This window comes from Balaenoptera ricei, chromosome 6 (genome assembly GCF_028023285.1).
Source record: "Balaenoptera ricei isolate mBalRic1 chromosome 6, mBalRic1.hap2, whole genome shotgun sequence".
In the NCBI taxonomy this organism is placed as follows: domain Eukaryota; kingdom Metazoa; phylum Chordata; class Mammalia; order Artiodactyla; family Balaenopteridae; genus Balaenoptera; species Balaenoptera ricei.
The window spans coordinates 116146865-116163059 of NC_082644.1; the positions used below are offsets into that span (position 1 = coordinate 116146865).

General features: G+C 59.3%; 1 protein-coding gene across 2 annotated transcripts; it reads right to left on the bottom strand.

Moving 5' to 3' along the window:
- Positions 1-465: 465 nt before the first annotated feature.
- On the bottom strand, positions 466-16139 carry CRAT (carnitine O-acetyltransferase). 2 transcript variants are annotated; one of them, XM_059925799.1, is made up of 15 exons: positions 15603-16139; positions 13707-13845; positions 12744-13007; positions 10087-10205; positions 8939-8992; positions 8183-8348; positions 7651-7825; positions 7013-7191; positions 6362-6462; positions 5832-5951; positions 5546-5668; positions 5319-5454; positions 4694-4756; positions 3800-3937; positions 466-3227 (listed from the first exon to the last, which is right to left on the bottom strand). In XM_059925799.1, the coding sequence occupies exons 2-15, from the start codon at positions 13731-13733 to the stop codon at positions 3012-3014; spliced, it is 1881 nt and encodes a 626-aa protein (XP_059781782.1). In that variant the 5' UTR covers positions 13734-13845; positions 15603-16139; the 3' UTR covers positions 466-3011. The 2 variants fall into 2 exon arrangements, with proteins under 2 accessions (XP_059781782.1, XP_059781781.1); XM_059925798.1 differs by lacking the exon at positions 13707-13845.
- Positions 16140-16195: the final 56 nt, after the last annotated feature.

A 16195-nucleotide genomic window follows, 5' to 3' on the forward strand; every position in this document is an offset into this window, starting at 1 on the left:
CCCAGTTGGCACTCACCCACACGTTCACCCTGGTTGGGCTCTCAGAGAGCTGCCCAGCACCCCACCTGCGGGTTGCCCAACTCCTTTTCCCATTCAGTTGGTCACCAAGCCCCGCTCACTCCACCTTGTAAGCGTCTTTTGAAATAGCCACTTTCTCTGCCTTCCAGGCCAGTCTGGGTCCCAGCCCACTACCCCCTGCTAAGCAGCAGCAAAGCCTCCTGGCAGGTTGCCCTCATCCCCACCCATCAGGGCCCTTTAATCCATTCCTCAGCATCTTCCTAAAACATCGTCCTCAGTGTCTTGGGATAAAGCCCAAGTCTTTAACTTGGCCCATGGCGTCCAGCCCTCACTCGACCTTGGGGCTCTGCTCCAGGCCTGCCCTTGATTCCAGCCACTGCACTTTCCCAATGGAGAGAGCCAAAATCAAGTTCTTGCCAACCCGGAGAGACAAACTTTTAGAGGATCTAGGTAAAAGCCAAGTAATCTTTATTATTAATTTTATTATTCTCAAATTTCAAATGCTGTATTACACAAAATACATAAATTGAGGACAGTTCTTTTTCACTCATTTTGAAAAAAAAAAAAAAAAAAATCAAGTTCTTCATCTGCATCATTGGCATCAGGGTCTGGTTGTCCCTGGGCAACCTCTGGGTCTGCTGACCTAGTTCTCCTGGGTCCACTAGACAGGCAGTTTGTGATACAGCAGCACCTTCTGGATTTCATGCATGACACTGTACTTGAAATTTTATTCCAAACATACTGGTGTAACATTCAGACAGCTGGATTTAAAAAATCGATCCTGTAGGAGTACGTGACCTCCCCAAAACTTACCTCCCCTCATGTCCAGAGACCCGTAAGACACTTGCTTGTCCTGCATCCAACACTTGCAAAGTGTGAGGTCACAGGTCACACCCTCAGGAATAATTACTACATCTTCATCGTTCTTTTGACTTTTTTCCCCTAGAAGTTCCACCAGGGGACCTCTAAGCATTCCATCTAACAGTGATTGGGGTTGTTTTAGGTGCTGAATGTGTCTTCCCCAAACAGTACTTTGCTGTCCTAAAGAACTAAGTGAGCCTCTGTGTTATGAGACCTATAACAACTCAAATGCAACGGAATGACCTCACTTCTGAAGGATAACGTTTTGGGAAAAAATCCTGCCTTACAGTCAGACCCATACAGTTCTGAGAACTTGAGTTTCAGGAGTCCTGGGTGTGTGTCACTGCAGTGTCCTTGGCCTGCATCACTGTCTCCCCTCCCTGCCTGCCCCCCGCTGGGTCGGTGCAGCTCCGCCCTAGCGCTGCTCACACAGGGCACACTCAGCTCCTGCTGCGGGCCCTGCTTCCTGAGACCCAGCCTGAGGACACCAGGGGCCAGCCCTGCTCCCCAGCTGCAGGGCAAGGCCTCTGTGCTGTCAAGGTGGGATTCTCTTCAGGTCCTCCTGCTCGAGGTCCCTGAAGGGACACTCGTGCACTCCTGCCCTGGCAACACCCCACCCTGCTGGCCTTGCTGGGGTCCCAAGGAGCAGCCAGGCCTCAGGTAACACCCACTCCCCACGTGGGCTGGGCTCCACTCCTTGCTCCCTGAGGCTTTGCCCAAAAGCGTGGCATGCGCTCCCTGAGCCTGTTCCGTCATCTGAAACATGGAGACCACCTCAGGACACACCTCCCTCAGTGACCATCACAGGTCAGCCAGGCCATGAAGCACCTCACCCACAGGCTGGGTGGCCTCTCCCGCCCTTGGCATCTTCCTCTGGGGCTTCACATGTGTCTTCCTCAGGGCCAGAGTCCCTCCGCACTCCACAAGCAGCCCAGCTGACTTTGGCAGGACACCCTGCCCGTACCAGGTGCATGGGGTTGGGGACAGATATAATGTTCGGACTGGGTGGCCACATGATCTGGTGGCTGGTGGTCCCAGGCAGTGGCTAGGGCGGGGGTTAGCACGGCTGCTCAGCCAGCACTCCTGCTGCGCCCAGTGCAAGGCAGCAGGTGAGGCCTTGGGCCCTGGGTGTCAGCCACACTGCCCAGACAACCAGGCCCGAGGGTACAGGGCCCCACAGTCCCCTGGGAGGGCTGTCCCCGCACACAGCCCATGGGACTGGAGAGGCCCAGGTCATGGGTAGGTGGGAGGTATCTGTGAAGAACGCAGGCCTGGGTCTGGTGCCGTCCTGGCCCAGAGCCCTGAGGTCCGAGCTGGCCCTTGGCTTCCTGACCCAAGCCTGAGAGCTCCGCTCCTCTGGGAGCCCTACCCTTGGGCCCACTGGCTGCTTGGACACCAGCTCCCAGATGCGGGGAAAGCTGCAGGAAGGCAAAGCCAGGCATCTGCCGCAACCTGCCTGCCTTCTCTGCTGAAACAACTCTTTCCCAGCAAATTTCCCCTTTATTAACTGCCTCGCGTGAGACTATTATACAACCAGGACATGGTTCAGGAATCAAGCTGTGTGGAAGCAACCGAGCTGGGGCCTGTGAGCCACATCATCCAGAAGAGCACGGAGCCACGGGGGACGGTGCTGTGACACAGCGTGGGCTTCCCCTCCACCAGCACACCTCGCGCCCTGGCCCCTCAGCCTTGGGGAGGCCTGGAGGCCCCCAGCTCCAGGTAACCCTGTCTCTAGGTCCTTGGGAGCTTAGGGATCAGGGTACAGACCCCAGCCTGGCCACACACATGGCAGGAACTGGGCAGAGCTGAGCTAGTAAGAAAGGGACTTCCCAGTCCCCACCCTGACGAGGGATGAGCTCGGCTGGTTCCTCTCCCAGGAGGAGGCCGCAGCGGGTGAGATGCTAGGCACCTGGCCCGACCTCCTGCTCAGCTTCTGGACTCAGCCCGGGTGCTGGCGAGGACCCACAGAAGGTACTCAGCTCGGCGCCGCGGGCCCCGCTAGGGGATGCCGTCCCAGACTCGGTCAGATCTGCGGGGGGCCCAGGGGGAAAAGGAGCGAAGGAGTAGGGCCCGGTGGGTGGCCCAGCCCAAGGCAGCTTGGCTGTGGCACCGGCAGGCCTGAGCAGCAGGGCTCAGAGCTTGGCCTGGGGGTGGCCCTGCAGCAGGGCGCGCATGTCCAGGAGCGCCTTCTCCAGGTAGTGCACCAGGCGGACCGCATTGGTCTCTGCGCAGCTGTTGTAGGCCGACACGGAGAAGTTGATGTGCGCCTCCATGGGGTTATAGCAGACACCATAGCCATCTGGGACCACGGGCCCAAAGAACATGACACAGTCTGTCTTGGCAGGGACCTGAGAATGGCACAGGACCAAGGCTCTCATCCCAGCCCCATGGTGGCACCAGCCTGCCTTTCCACGTCAGCTCCCACCGTGCTCTGCCCGAGATGCCCTCTCCTCGTCTCCAGCGGACAGCGTACTCCCTCTCATCCTTTGGGGTGCAGTTCCGGTGTCCCCTCTCTACAGAGACTTCCCTGACATTCCCGAGTGGGGGCTGTCTCCTCCCCTGGGCTTCCTGCCTGGAATGTGAGCCCCCGGGGGCAGGGACAGTGGTTGTCCCTGCTCTACCCCAGTGCCCGGCGCAGGCTGGCATGGATCAGACGTTAACATCTCATCAGTGACTGAATGAAAGCAGGCGGTGGGGGGGATCCTGACTCCTTCTCAGCCTGCCTGAGCTGCAGCAAAACCCCCTGACCCCAGCTCCTCCTCCAGAGCTCAGCTGCTTCGGCAGTGCGCCTGTGTGGGTCACATCACCACCAAGTGACCGTGTTCTGGACCTCGGCTCCACTCGGTGCAGCCTTTGTCCGGCTCCAGTTTCTAGAGGCTTCTGTCCCCTACCCCCCAGGGTGCCTAGGGCAGTGGCCCACCTGGCTGGTGGACAGGTTGAAGTGCATGGCGATGGCGTAGGAGGTGTCCATGAAGATGTCGGGCATGCTCACCAGGTCTTCGATGGCCTGCAGCTTCAGGCCCAGGAGGTGCCGGTCGAAGGCCTCCCCACGGATGGCCTGCAGGAAGGGGAGCCGTCAGGAACAGGGGCTTCAGGCCCACGAGGCACCGCTGCCCTCCTCAGGAGCCTGTGGCGGCAATGCCTCTTCCATTCACCGGCCCCCTCAGACCCGGGAGACCAGAGCAGCCAAGCAGAAGAGCCCTCACTTCACAGATGGGGAAACTGAGGCCCAGGGACCCACCCAGGGAGGCAGGAAAGTGCAGCCTAAGAGCACAGGACTGCAGCTGGGCGGCCTGGCCTCATCCTGGCAGGGACCTTGGCAGGTCACTTATATCTTGGAGCCTCAGTGTCTTCATCTGTGAAGTAGGGACAGTCACTAAACTCCCTTTGCGGGGCGGCAGTGAGATCTAAATAGACCTCTGCATGTGACATGGGCAAAGCCTGGCACGTACAGGCGCTCAGGGCCAGGATGGGAACCAGACCTCTACCCCTTGACTGCAGCCCAAGCTGTCAGAGGGCAGGAACCCTGCTGTCTGCCAGCCCGTGCACACCCTCAGCATCCTGGGCTCCAGGGGCATCAGGGAGAGCATGACGCAAGATCCAGAGGCCAACCCGGGCAGTTACTGGACCTTGCCTTGGTCTCTCTCACTGTAAAATGGGGATGTTCAGCTTTGCTCCAAGTGCCCCAAGCCTTAGGGGAGGGGTGTCTGATGCTAAGGGGAGCAGCCATTTGCTGCAGGGATGGACAGGCAGGTGGACAGGCCGGTGGGAAGTGCCCGGGTCAAGCGAGCAAGGACAGGAGGCGCCGGCTCACCTGGTCGGTGTGGGCTCGGTGGGCCCGCACGGCCTTCCGCAGCAGCTCCACCTTCTGGTGCTCCTAGGCAGGGCGAGGGGACAGGGAGCTGAAGCCTCCTGTTCTTGCCACCCTCCTCGGGGGCCCACTCCCCACTCTAGATTCTGAGCTCCCTGAGAGCAGGAACTGGAGCTGCCATCTCTCTGGCCAGTCCCCAGCCAAGGCCTGACACAGGGCAAGTGCTCACTGCTGATGACTGACCCTTGAACAACTCGGGTTTGAACTGTGCGGGTCCACTTACACGTGGATTTTTTTCAATAAATTCGACAGTATGACACGACCCGTGGTGGGTTGAACTGGCGGATGCAGAATCATGGATACAGAGAGCTGACTATAAGTTACATGTGGATTTTTGACTGTGCGGTGCCCTTATCCCCTACGTTGTTCAAGGGTCCACTGCAGTTTCCTTTTCTCTTTGGCTGAGAGAAAGCTCCACGCTGATAAATTCATGGCTCCATCTTCCCCTAGGTGCCCAGTATCCACCATAGGACTGGAATACAATAGGTGCTCACTGCGTGTTGACAGAATGAGCAGGAAAGGAGAAGGCTCAAACTCAGCTCTCCCACCCTTGCCCCGGACCTCTCACCGTCACATTAGGGTCGTCCATGGCCTTGACGAAGGTCAGTGAGTCCATGGAGGCCGAGCGGATGGTGTCGGTACGGCCCAGGTGAAACATGCGCAGAGAGGCGCTTTCATAGGTGGCGCAGGCCTGCCCATAGATCCTGCGTGGGAGGTGGGCTGAGCACACCCCTGGCAGGTCCCCCCGCCTCTGCCCCCAGGCTTCATCCCTCCTTCATGGGGGGCGGGGCACACCTGTAGTAGGCCAGCTGTAGTGCCATCTGGATGAAGGAGTCTGGGCTCAGCTTCTCAGACTTGGGGAAGTCCTTTCCAAAGTGGTGGAACACCAACATCGTGATGTCCAGGTCCTGGATCATGCTGGGGGTCAGAGGAGGTGGGTGAGGAGCAGACACCTGGCAGCCTCTGCCAACCCCAGGGAGGGGCCGAGGGCAGTCTCAGAACCAGCCAGGCACGATGACAGAGCTGACTCTCGTTCTGGCTAGAGGGGCCCGGCCCCGCCCGCCTGGCACCCAGCACTCACATGCTGAGATTCTGCTTGGCCTTCTCAATGTCGCTCTTGATCTCGGGGGTGATGTTGAACCGCAGCTTCTTGGGCATGGGCAGGGGCACCATGGGAGACCGCACGAGCTCGGGCTTCTTCCTGCATAGGACGTGGGGGTCTCAGGCTCCTGCTGGGCGTCTCGGGAGCCTGGGTCCATCCCCAGGATTAGGATGGGGAGGATGGGTGCCCAAAGCTGGAGGGGACCAGCCCAGGGATACTCTTGGGTTTGTTCTTCTGAAAACTGCTTTCATTTCAGCTTTTAAATGGTGAAACGGAGGAGGGGCAGGGACTTGTCCAAGGTCACAAGGCTGAGAAGTGGCAGAGCCAGAATTCAAACCCAGGTTTGATTGACTCTAAAACCCATGCCCTCTTCTGGCTTCCTCTGAAGAAACAGATTCCCAGGTATAAGGGAGAATGCCGTTGCTCCTTTGAAGGCTACTCTGTCGCCTCTGTGTCACCTGTCATCAGGAGCTGGAGAACTGGCTGGAGGATGGGGGAACCACACTCACGTGAACTCAATGACGTGGTCCACAAGGGTGATGATGGGAGGTCCCTCTGCTGCTGCATGCTCATAAACGAGCCCACAGGAGCCGTCTTCTGCCACGATGAACTGCAGAGGAGAATGGGGACCCCGACAGCCCCAGGTTCCTGGAGCCACTCTCTGGTTGGGTCCCATGGGTAGGGCATCCCTGAACCATCTCAAGGGGTTCTGCTGACTTATTACTGTTATTCCTAATCGCTAACACTCACTGGGGGCCTTGGAACACCTGTCCCAGGTCACGCTAAGCACATCCCGTGCTAAACAGACCTTTCCGAGTCCTCACAACGACCCCTGTGAGTCCTACCACCCCATTTTACAGGTACAGAGGGAAAGTCATGACCAAGGTTACGCCACTCTGCCTGGCCCCACATCCCAGGCTCTCTCTGATCTGCTGATGGATATGTTGGAGGGGTGACGCGGGTTACCGGGCCAGGCCCAGTAATGACAGGCTGACTGCTGCTAATTATAGCCGCGTCCACCTGCTGGCTTCCCCCCTGCTTCACAAGCTGGGAAGCCAGGGACTCTGGGCTCCAGGGGAGGGGCAGGAAGTCCCGGGGCAGTAGTGGGCCAAGCCTGGGTGCGTGCCTGGGCGGGAGTCCTGGCCCTGCCAGGTCCTCACCTGCAGCGTTTTGTCGAACCAGCGGTTGCCGCTGTTGAGCTTGCTGCCACCCCCGTGCAGCATCTGGCCAGCCACCTGGCTGCGGTACACGTCTTCCGAGACCCGAGGCATGGGTGCGTCCAGGCACACGGTGAAGATGCTCTTCTGGATGGAGTGCACTGACTCCCGGTTCACCTTGTCTGTGGAGATGTGCGTGCGCGTGTGTGTGTGGTGGCACGGGGGCCAGGCCTGGGGAGGCCTCCGGAGCTTCACTTAGCAGGGGCCTGCAGCCCCACGGCACCCCGTGAGGTAGGGCTAACACCTGACCCACTTCAGAAAGGAGGAAACAGAAGCCCAGGTCATGCAGAGAGCCGGTGAGGCAGTCTGAGATCCGACCCAGGGGCTGACTCTGGGGACAATGCCCCTGACCAACACGGGATTTGGAGGGATGGTGGAGGTGGGCTCCTCAGCCAGAGGACTTGCATTCTCACTGCAACTTGCTACTTAATAGAAAGAATAAACTAACTGAACCCAACCGCACTGCAGTTTCCTCTTCTGTGGAATGGGGCCAACAGCACCCGCTCCGAGTTGAGAGGATTCAGTGAGACACGTGGCTGCCCAGGGCCTGGTGTGGGCCTCCCCTCCCCTCCCAGGGGTACCTTTGATGAGGGTGCTGTATGCCTTGGCCCAGGAGTTACGGTGGTTGGAGGTGAGGATGCCCACGGGCTCTTTGTTGGTTTGCAGTGATGAGTTCCAGATCTTCTCCAGCTGCATGAAGATCTGATCCGAGGTCAGGGGCGTCCCATCGCTGTGGTACACATCCAACTCAAAAAACTGTCCGGGCACAGGCAGGTGGAGAGAAGGGGGTTCGTGGGAGCCTCAGATGGGCAGCCGTCACCTCCCAGCATAGCTTCCTGCTGGCCTTGGCAGCCCAGCTGAGAGGATGGCGTCAGGCCGAGGGCAAGGAGATGGGCGGAGGTCCCTGCACTGCTCTCCCCAGGCTGGCCAAGCCCACAGCCCTTCCTGGCCTCCCCCAGGCCGGGGCCTGGCTGGACACCCAGGGCGGAGAGAGGCCCAGGGCCTGCCTGTTCCAGGGGCACATGGGCAGGTGTGTTGGGGAAGCTGACTCTCGGCCCCGCCCGTCTCCTCCTGGCAACCGCGCGGGGGCTAAGACTGCGGGGGCCCACCCACTTGGTAGTTGTGCACCACGGTGACGTGCATGGGTGGCTTCTTGGTCTTGCTGAAGCTGGTGACTGAATCCTGCTTGGGGCCCGGCACGCGGCAGGAGGACAGGATCTGATAGTACTGGTTCATGCACAGCGGCTTTCCCCCCAGGTACTCCACGGGCAGGGTCTCGCTGCAGGGCAGAGGGACAGGGAGGAGGGCGGGACCCACAGGGAGCTTCTGGGTATGGCTGCGGGCTTGGTCAGGCAGTGGGGCTCACACAAGCAATGTTGGGCCCCTTCGTGTCCCCCCTCCCCCTCAGTGTGAGGTTGGGGACAGGGGGGCCTGTTGGAGCCCAACTGGGTCAGGAGGCCTGAAATCCACCCTGCTCGTGAGTCACCCTGGAAACTCCCTTCTCTCTGGGCTTCAGTTTGCCACAGGGAAGATGAAGTGGCAAGTCAACCCCAGGGGGGCGGGGTCCTCTTTGGCTGGGATGCCAATTCCAGGGGTCTCCTGGAATAGGATCACCAGGAGGAGGTCACGGCAGCTGGAGCAGAGGACCCAGGTGTCCCAATCCCCATGCTCTGTCTCCCCAACCCCAAAAGAGGCTGCGTCAACAGGAAGTGAAAGCGACTGAGCTCTGGGCCAGCTCAGCACCCAGGCACGGGGTGCGGGGTGCGGGGAGGGGGGCTCCGGCTTGGGGTAGGGCGGGGCCGGCTGGAGTGGCTGTGGCGATCAGGCAATCAAGGTGGGAGGAGACAGGGTGGGGGCGGGGCCACTCACTTGTCAATCCTGGCCTTGAAATCCAACACGCCCTCGATTAATTTGGCAGCGAACCTGGAGGGACCAGTTAGAGATCAGAAGGCTGTGTGGACACCCAGAAGGAGGTCCCTGGGCCAGAGACACCAGAGAGATGGGAGCAGCCTAGTCCAGGGAAGCGACCTACTGCCTTCCTCCTCTCTCACTGCTTACAGAGAGCCTGAAGGAGTTCAAGTGCAGAGAGGGATTAGGGAGATGCGCTGGCCAAGCGCCTGGCAGGAACAGCAGCATGATTATGGCTGGGTTATGAGTCAGTGCCCTCTGACTCCACCTGCAGAGGGCCTGAGGCCCTGATCCACAGCCTGGAGTCTGGAAGGCCGTCACCTTGCTCTGAAGCATCGGTTATGGAGGGACCTAGGACTGTGAGGGTAGGGGAAGGGTGAACGGGAGGGCAGTGGCGTGAGGTGTTCCCCTCTCCTAGATCCCTTCCTGTTTCTGGGCCTCTGTGTCCCCCAGGCCACCTTGCTCAACCTGCCATTCATCCCTGGACTGTCTGGGCCATATCAACCATGCCCGAAGCCTGGGGGTGCTCCTGGCCCCCAACATGGGGCCCACTGGCTGGAGTTCCTGGGCCTGAACCCCTGGCCCTTCCTGGGGTGCCCTGATCCCTTTAAGAGAAGCAGTGATAGCCGTCAGTGTCTAGCCCTTGGGCAGGAGATCCTTGTCACTGGTATTTTTACCCCTGGTAGGACTGGAACAGAGGCCAAGGCAAAGTGACATGGCCAAATGTGGAAAGGGGACTGTGTACAAAGGTCACCCCTGTGGCCAGCTGAGGAGAGCAGGAAGGAGGGGTGAAGTGCCAGAACTGGGGTGAGGGGTAGCCTCAGGTTTAGGGGGAGGGAGGGGACCTAGTCTGCAGTTTGGTGGTTAACAGCTATGAAGCTTTGGAGCCAGGAAGATCCTGCTTCCTGTCTGGGTCAGCCAATCCCGAAAGGTGATCTTGGGCAGGTGCCTTCACTGCTCTGCTCCTCAGTTTCCGTACCTGTACAATAGGGATGATGCTCCCTACTTCCTAAGGCTGTTTGTGGGGATGAAAGATAACGAACAGGGCTGGGGCCCTTCCGACCTCCCGGCAGAAAGCCCAGAGCCCCACGCCCACCTTGGGCACTCACCTGAGCTGGCCCTGCTGATCCACAAAGTCTTGCCTGGGCAGCAACAAACCCGGGCTGGAGTAGATGACTAGGGGCTGGCGGTACTGGAGATAGGCTGTTTTAAGCCACCAGTCGGACAGCTGGGGGAAGGACCAGAGCCTGTGAGGAGGGGTGGGCGGGGACCAGGTTGCCCCTTCCCCACCAGGGCCAGTGGACCTGGCTGGGCACCCTCTGTCCCCTCTAGGGAGCACAGATTCTCAACGTGAATGTTCAGATCCAGACCCCGCCCAATCCCTTAAACCCAGCAGCATCCCATCATCTTCCCTTTAGATGGAGCCAATCAGCATTAGCGAGGGAAATCAGGCAACACTGCCAAGAAAAAAAGACTGGCAGGAAACCTGGGGTGGGGGGAAGAACAGAGGCAGAAATATCAACCATTTTTCCTTATCTTACACATTTCAGGTCAATGAGTTTAATACTTTTAGAAATAAAAACGTCTGTCTGACAGACAGAAAGGAAAACAGAGAAAGCTATATAAAAAGAAAGTCTGATGAATGAGTTTTTGCCCATCTCAGGTAGGCACTGTCCAGGTAGGCAGGAGCCTGGGGTTCAGAGGAGCCCTCAGGAATCCTGGTCCTCTGTGGCCTCAGTTTTGTTGCTGTCAGACAAGGGAATGGACACCCACTTGGATCTCAAGGTCAGGGTAATCTGGGGAGCTCACTGTAAAGACAAATCATTGCACTAGTGACAAGGTGTAGGTGACACATGCTGCATCTCTACTGGGCTGGCCGTCCTCTGCCCAGGGCAGGGTATCTCTGGGGACTAGCCATGGACATGCTGCTGAAAGCGCCTGTCTCGGGACAACCAGGTGACTGTCACCCTTGTACCTTAGGTGCTGATGGCAACATTGCCCCCACTACACACTCCCCCAAGCACAGGCCCAATGTGCCTCTTTGTGGCAGGTTCCTCAATCCCTGGAGACCCAGGCCCCACTGTGCTTCCGCACCCCATCTTAAATAGCACTGGGACATGCCTCTTCACCACAGACTCCCCTTGGGAAACTGCTGGCCTTGGGCCCCTGGCAAGGGGTGAAGGAGGGCAACGTGCCCGGGTGGCACAGCAGGCCAGTGGGCGACTGCTGTCTGCTGATTTGTGACCTGGAGATACGGCCCCTGATCAGCCAGACCCTCCTGTCTAACTTGGAGCCTCCTGGAGAGCTGCTGTGTGGCTCTGGGATTTCCATCTACCTCTCTGGGCCTCAGTTTCCTCATCTGTAGATCAGGGAGGGGCAGACAGGAACTCCCTCTCCTTGGGGACAGCCGGGCTGGGCTGCCCTTTAGCCAGGAGCCCTCACGCCACAAAGGACCTCAGAGCCTCTGACCTGAGCTCAGGAGTCAAGGGGAGACCCTGTAGATGTGGGCATTCCCTCAGTGAGAATCTGCTGGGCAGTGGTAGAGCCCCTTAAGAGCCCTGTGAGTGGAGAGGGGGTGGTGGCCCCAGCCCTTTAGCCAGCAGATTCTGTCTGAAGCAGTAGTTCTGGGCTAAACAAAGTTGGAAAACTGCCAGGCCTCAGACCTGCTGAGACCCTGATTCCAGGGTCCAAGGCCCTGACCCGCCAAGGCTCACCTGTGCCCTCCGCCAGCTGATGACTGCCACCTCCTCTGTGCAGCCCCTACCTTTCCACCCGCTCCCTCACAGCGCCCCTCACGTTGTAGGGCCAGACCTGGCTCTGGTCCTCTCCTGCACACCCGCTTCTCCCTCATTCACTCCTCTCTCAACACATCCCCCTTCGCTTCCCCCACACGGTTGCTTTAGGACAGGACTGTCCACCCCCCACCCCCATCGGCAAGTGCCATGACACCGAAATATACCCTGGACCAAATGACTTCCCACACTCTCCCCGCCGGCCTCCCCACCGGGCTCCTTGCCCCACCCTCGCTTCCCTCCCAGCAGCAGGGCAGTCCTCTCTAACTTCATGCTGAGGGTGTAAGACGCGCACAGACCAGTGCCCGGGGCATCAGCGCAGACACATCTGCACATGCTTTGTGACAGACTGAGACACAGAACCAGGACAATGAGTCACTGTCAATATAATCACCCTGCAGCCCCCTCCCACTGAGCTCAAGTCCAAGTGCCGAATTCTCCCGGGGGCCCCGCCCCGCGCTGCCCTTGCACTCCACTCTAGCCTCTGTCCCCGAACGCGCCAGCTGTTGCCACCTTTGCCCGTGCTGTTGCCTCTGTCTGTCTCAGACCCAACACCGCCCCCTCCCTGCCCTCCCTGCCCCTTCAGAATGAAGATGCTACTGGTCTCCACTCTCACTCTCGCATCGTCCTTTTTATTTCTATAGAACTTCACTGCCTGAGATGACCTCGTCCACTCGCGTGTGTCCTCTTCCTGCCCTACTTGAATGTCAGCTCCAGCAGGCCGCTGACGGTGCCCTTCTTGCTCACCCAGCACCCTGCCTGGTGCCAGGCACAGAGTAAGTGCTCAGGAAACTCCGTGGTGCAAATGGATGCACCAGAGCAGCCCGTATTGGAAAATCTGGGGTATGCAGCCAGCAACAGGCCACGGGAGGGACGCTCACGACGACCCAGGGTCTCTGGGTGGGGGGTGCCCTGATTCCCTAAACCTCCGCACGAGCCAAGGGGACTGGTGTGCCCCCTGACTTCCCACTCACCCAGTTCTCCATCTTCCTGGCCCTGCGCTCCAGCCCCTTCTGCAGGCGCTCCCCTACGCCCCCCGCGGTCTGAAACTCTTCCACCAGCTGCTTGGTTTGGGCCCACTCCTCCTCGCTCACGATGGGCTGCAGCGCCTTGAGATAACGGTCCAGGGTCTGCTGGAGTGGGGGCACGGGCAGCCGGGGTAGCGAGTCCTGGTGTGTCTTAAAGCGACTGGAAACCTTCATCAAGGAGGAGGGCTTGAGGAAGTCCAGGGGCTTCACCTGCAGGCAGCAGAACATCCTGCTCATTCTCTCACAGGCTCTGGGAGGCCCTGGCAATCCCAAAGCCGAAGTCCTGGGCACTCATGTGCCCACTCCGGGGGTCAGAGACGGCCTCTTGGGTGGTGCCTGCCCTGGTTTCCCAGCTCTCCAGCTGTAGGTGTCCCCGCCTCTTAGGGGCCAGGAGATGTAAGTAGGGATGGAGAAGGGTGGGGAGTGGTCACTGATCTTGGCAGCACTCAGAGGAACCGAGTCAGGATGAATGGCACCTACTGGGGGTGGCAGAGCTCAGAGGGACCTCTCACCTATTGGATGCACAGGGCCCCACCTTTCTCACCCTGGGACGATGAGCCAGCCAGCAGTGAGGTGACCACTCCCTCCCGGAGGTCCCCACCTCCTTTTCTCCCATCCTTACCAGGTGGAGACATAGGAGGGAAGAAGAGAAAATCAGATAGGGCCAGACGACGACAGTACCTCTGGGTGAGGGCGAGGTCTTGGGCTTTTTCCTGTCTGTGGGGTGGGGACAGGGGTGGCATGGGGGCAGCGCTGTGCCAAGAGAGAGCTGAGTGGCCTGGCAAGGAGGGTGAGAGCTGACAGAGAGGGAGAGTCTGGAGACTCTGGAGGCGGACAGAAAGAGAGACAGGAGGGTCCGAGGCTGCTGGCAGCAGTGGGCAGGCAAGCGGCAGAGGCTCCGTTTCATACCTTCTCTTTCTGCTGCCCGTCCTCCATGGCAGGACTGAGGTTCTGAGCCCTGTCTGTCTGCCTTGGGCTGGATCTCTAAGCCTAACTGTGCTACCAAGTGGGTGAGCAGAACCTAGCAAGAGGCAGCCACTTGCCCGGGCTGGAAAGAAAAGACAAGAGCCAAGATTCAGGGGGAGGCAGAGGTGGCAGTGGCGATGGCTACAGCAGCTGTGGTGGCATCTGGGCTTATGGCTGTCACAGGAGCAGCTGTTCCACCCTCCTGAGCTTCCAGAAGTAGAGGAATGGGGAGCAGGTGAGAGGACTGGTGGTGTGCACTGGAGTAGAAGGAAACCTGGAAAACTTTTCCCTTTCTTCCCTGGATGGGCCCAATGCTAAGGAGGCAGGCCAAAAGGTTTTAAAAATGCACCTGTCAGAATCTGCATAGGTGTGTTTGATGGGGGACAACTTGGCTGGAGGACAGAAACTGCTTGGCCGCTGAGGTTAAACCACAACCCTGAATATAGTCCTGAAAACTGGGGTTGGTGCAAAGGCGCAGACACTGGGAAGGGAGTATAAATGGACATTTCCCTCCAAGACTCTTGGGGCCCTTCTGGGCCACCCTTCCACCAAAGCCTGGTTCTCTTGAGTTGTGGCTCATTCAGCTGGGGGTTACCAGACCTTTGGGCATTAAAAATAAACCAGGGACTTCCCTGGTGGTGCAGTGGATAAGACCCTGAGTTCCCAATGCAGGGGACCCGAGCTTGATCCCTGGTCCAGGAACTAGATCCCACGTGCATGCTGCAACTAAAGAGTCCGAGTGCCGCAACTAAGACTCAGTGCAGATAAATAAATTAATTTAAAAAAAAATTTAAAAAAAACCCCAAAAACAAAGAATGCTGGCTTTGGGACTGGACTAGATTTGAGTCCAGGGGATGCTGGCCAAGTCTCCCCTTGCCTCAGTTTTCCTGGCAGTAAAGTGATCAGGCCATTTAGCAGGTCCTAGAAGATGACCTAGAGGCCATCTGTGGGATGCGAACAGAGCTCAGCTGGCACTGGCAAGGATGAGCTGGAGCTCTGAGGTCCTGGAAAATCTGGAAAAGCCTCTGGGTAGGTGGATGGGTACCTCAGCCCTCTGGGCCTGGCAGTGTCTGAATACCCTTCTTGGCCCAGACAGAAGGAGATACAAACAGAGATACGCTTGGGGTAGAGAGAAAAGGAATCCAAGTCAGGATAGCAGCACTATCTGCTCCAAGCTGCCCCCGGGGAAGATTGGGGGTAGGGGTGGAGGCATGGGGGTGGGTAGCTGTTAATCAAGTTGGGGAAGTGACTGGTGGAGAGGGAGGGCATGGGGCTATCACCTGCTGCCTTCTGCCAACTCTGAGGACTTTCTGAGCAGCCCAGCTTGATGCCCTCACTGGAGTGTCTCTGGCCACACACAATCCCCCAGGGGCCATTTGATAAGCCCGGGGAAGGTGACCAACTGGATGGGGTTGGAGACGTGGCTCTGGCCGGGGAAGAAATGGCTCAGGCTGAGCGTGCGACAGGTGTGTGAGGCAGAGAATAACCGTGAGGAGACACTCTTGGTCTCTCCGCTCCTTGGCTCCGGGCCTAAGGGTGGAGGTGCTGCCCGAAGCCAGGGTCCTTACTGTGTCTGCCGGGTCTTTGGAATTTGGCGCCACAGAGTGTGGCTCCGATCTAGCCTCTGACCTTAAGCCTCAGTCTCCCCCTCTGCCAAGCGGGGTTAGCCCACCTGCCGACCCCGGCCCAGCAGCTGCTGGTGAGGCTGGACTGCAGGCACCGGGCCGCGGCGCCTTGACGGCCGGTTTTCCCACTCGGGCGTAGCTGCGCCGCTGGCCCGGTCTGCGGCCCGCCCGCCCGGTCGAGGGCCCGCTAGGCCGGCTTCCCGGCCGCACTCACCACGGTCCTGGCAGCGAAGGCCAACATCTCTGCGGCCCGCCCGCGGACACACGGTCCGCTCCGTCCCCCGCGCTGGGCAAAGTCCGCGCCGCCGCCGTGGGTGGGTTCCCGCTAAAGCCTCCGGGCCAAGGTCGTCGAGTCACGGCCGCCAGCCGGTAGAAGCGGCCCCGCGCCCACCCACCGGGCCGCCCACCCAACTGGCTCGGGGCAGGCGGACTCCTGGGGCGCGGCCTCGGGCCAGTTGCAGGCCCCGGCGGCTAGCCGAGAGCGCGGGGCGGGGTCGGGGGCGGGAGCAGGGCGCAGTTAGCGGTTGGGGACCCCGCGAGGTGGTGGAACCCCGGAAGGGGAGCAAGGCGGAGGCCACCGTCCAGCTCGCCCTCTCCCACCTCCATAAGCCGTCCAAACTGTTGGAGGCAGTGGTGTGCACCCTTCTCAGTCCTTTTGGTGCCCTTGAGCGCTGCTCTCAGAGTGGTGGCAAAACACAACCATGCTGACAAGGGAATGTCTTCTACTAGTCCTAGGGATAGCGTCAGAGCCACGCAACAAGATGACAGGTGGGGACCGCCCCGCAAAAGCATGGCCGCCGCGCTCCC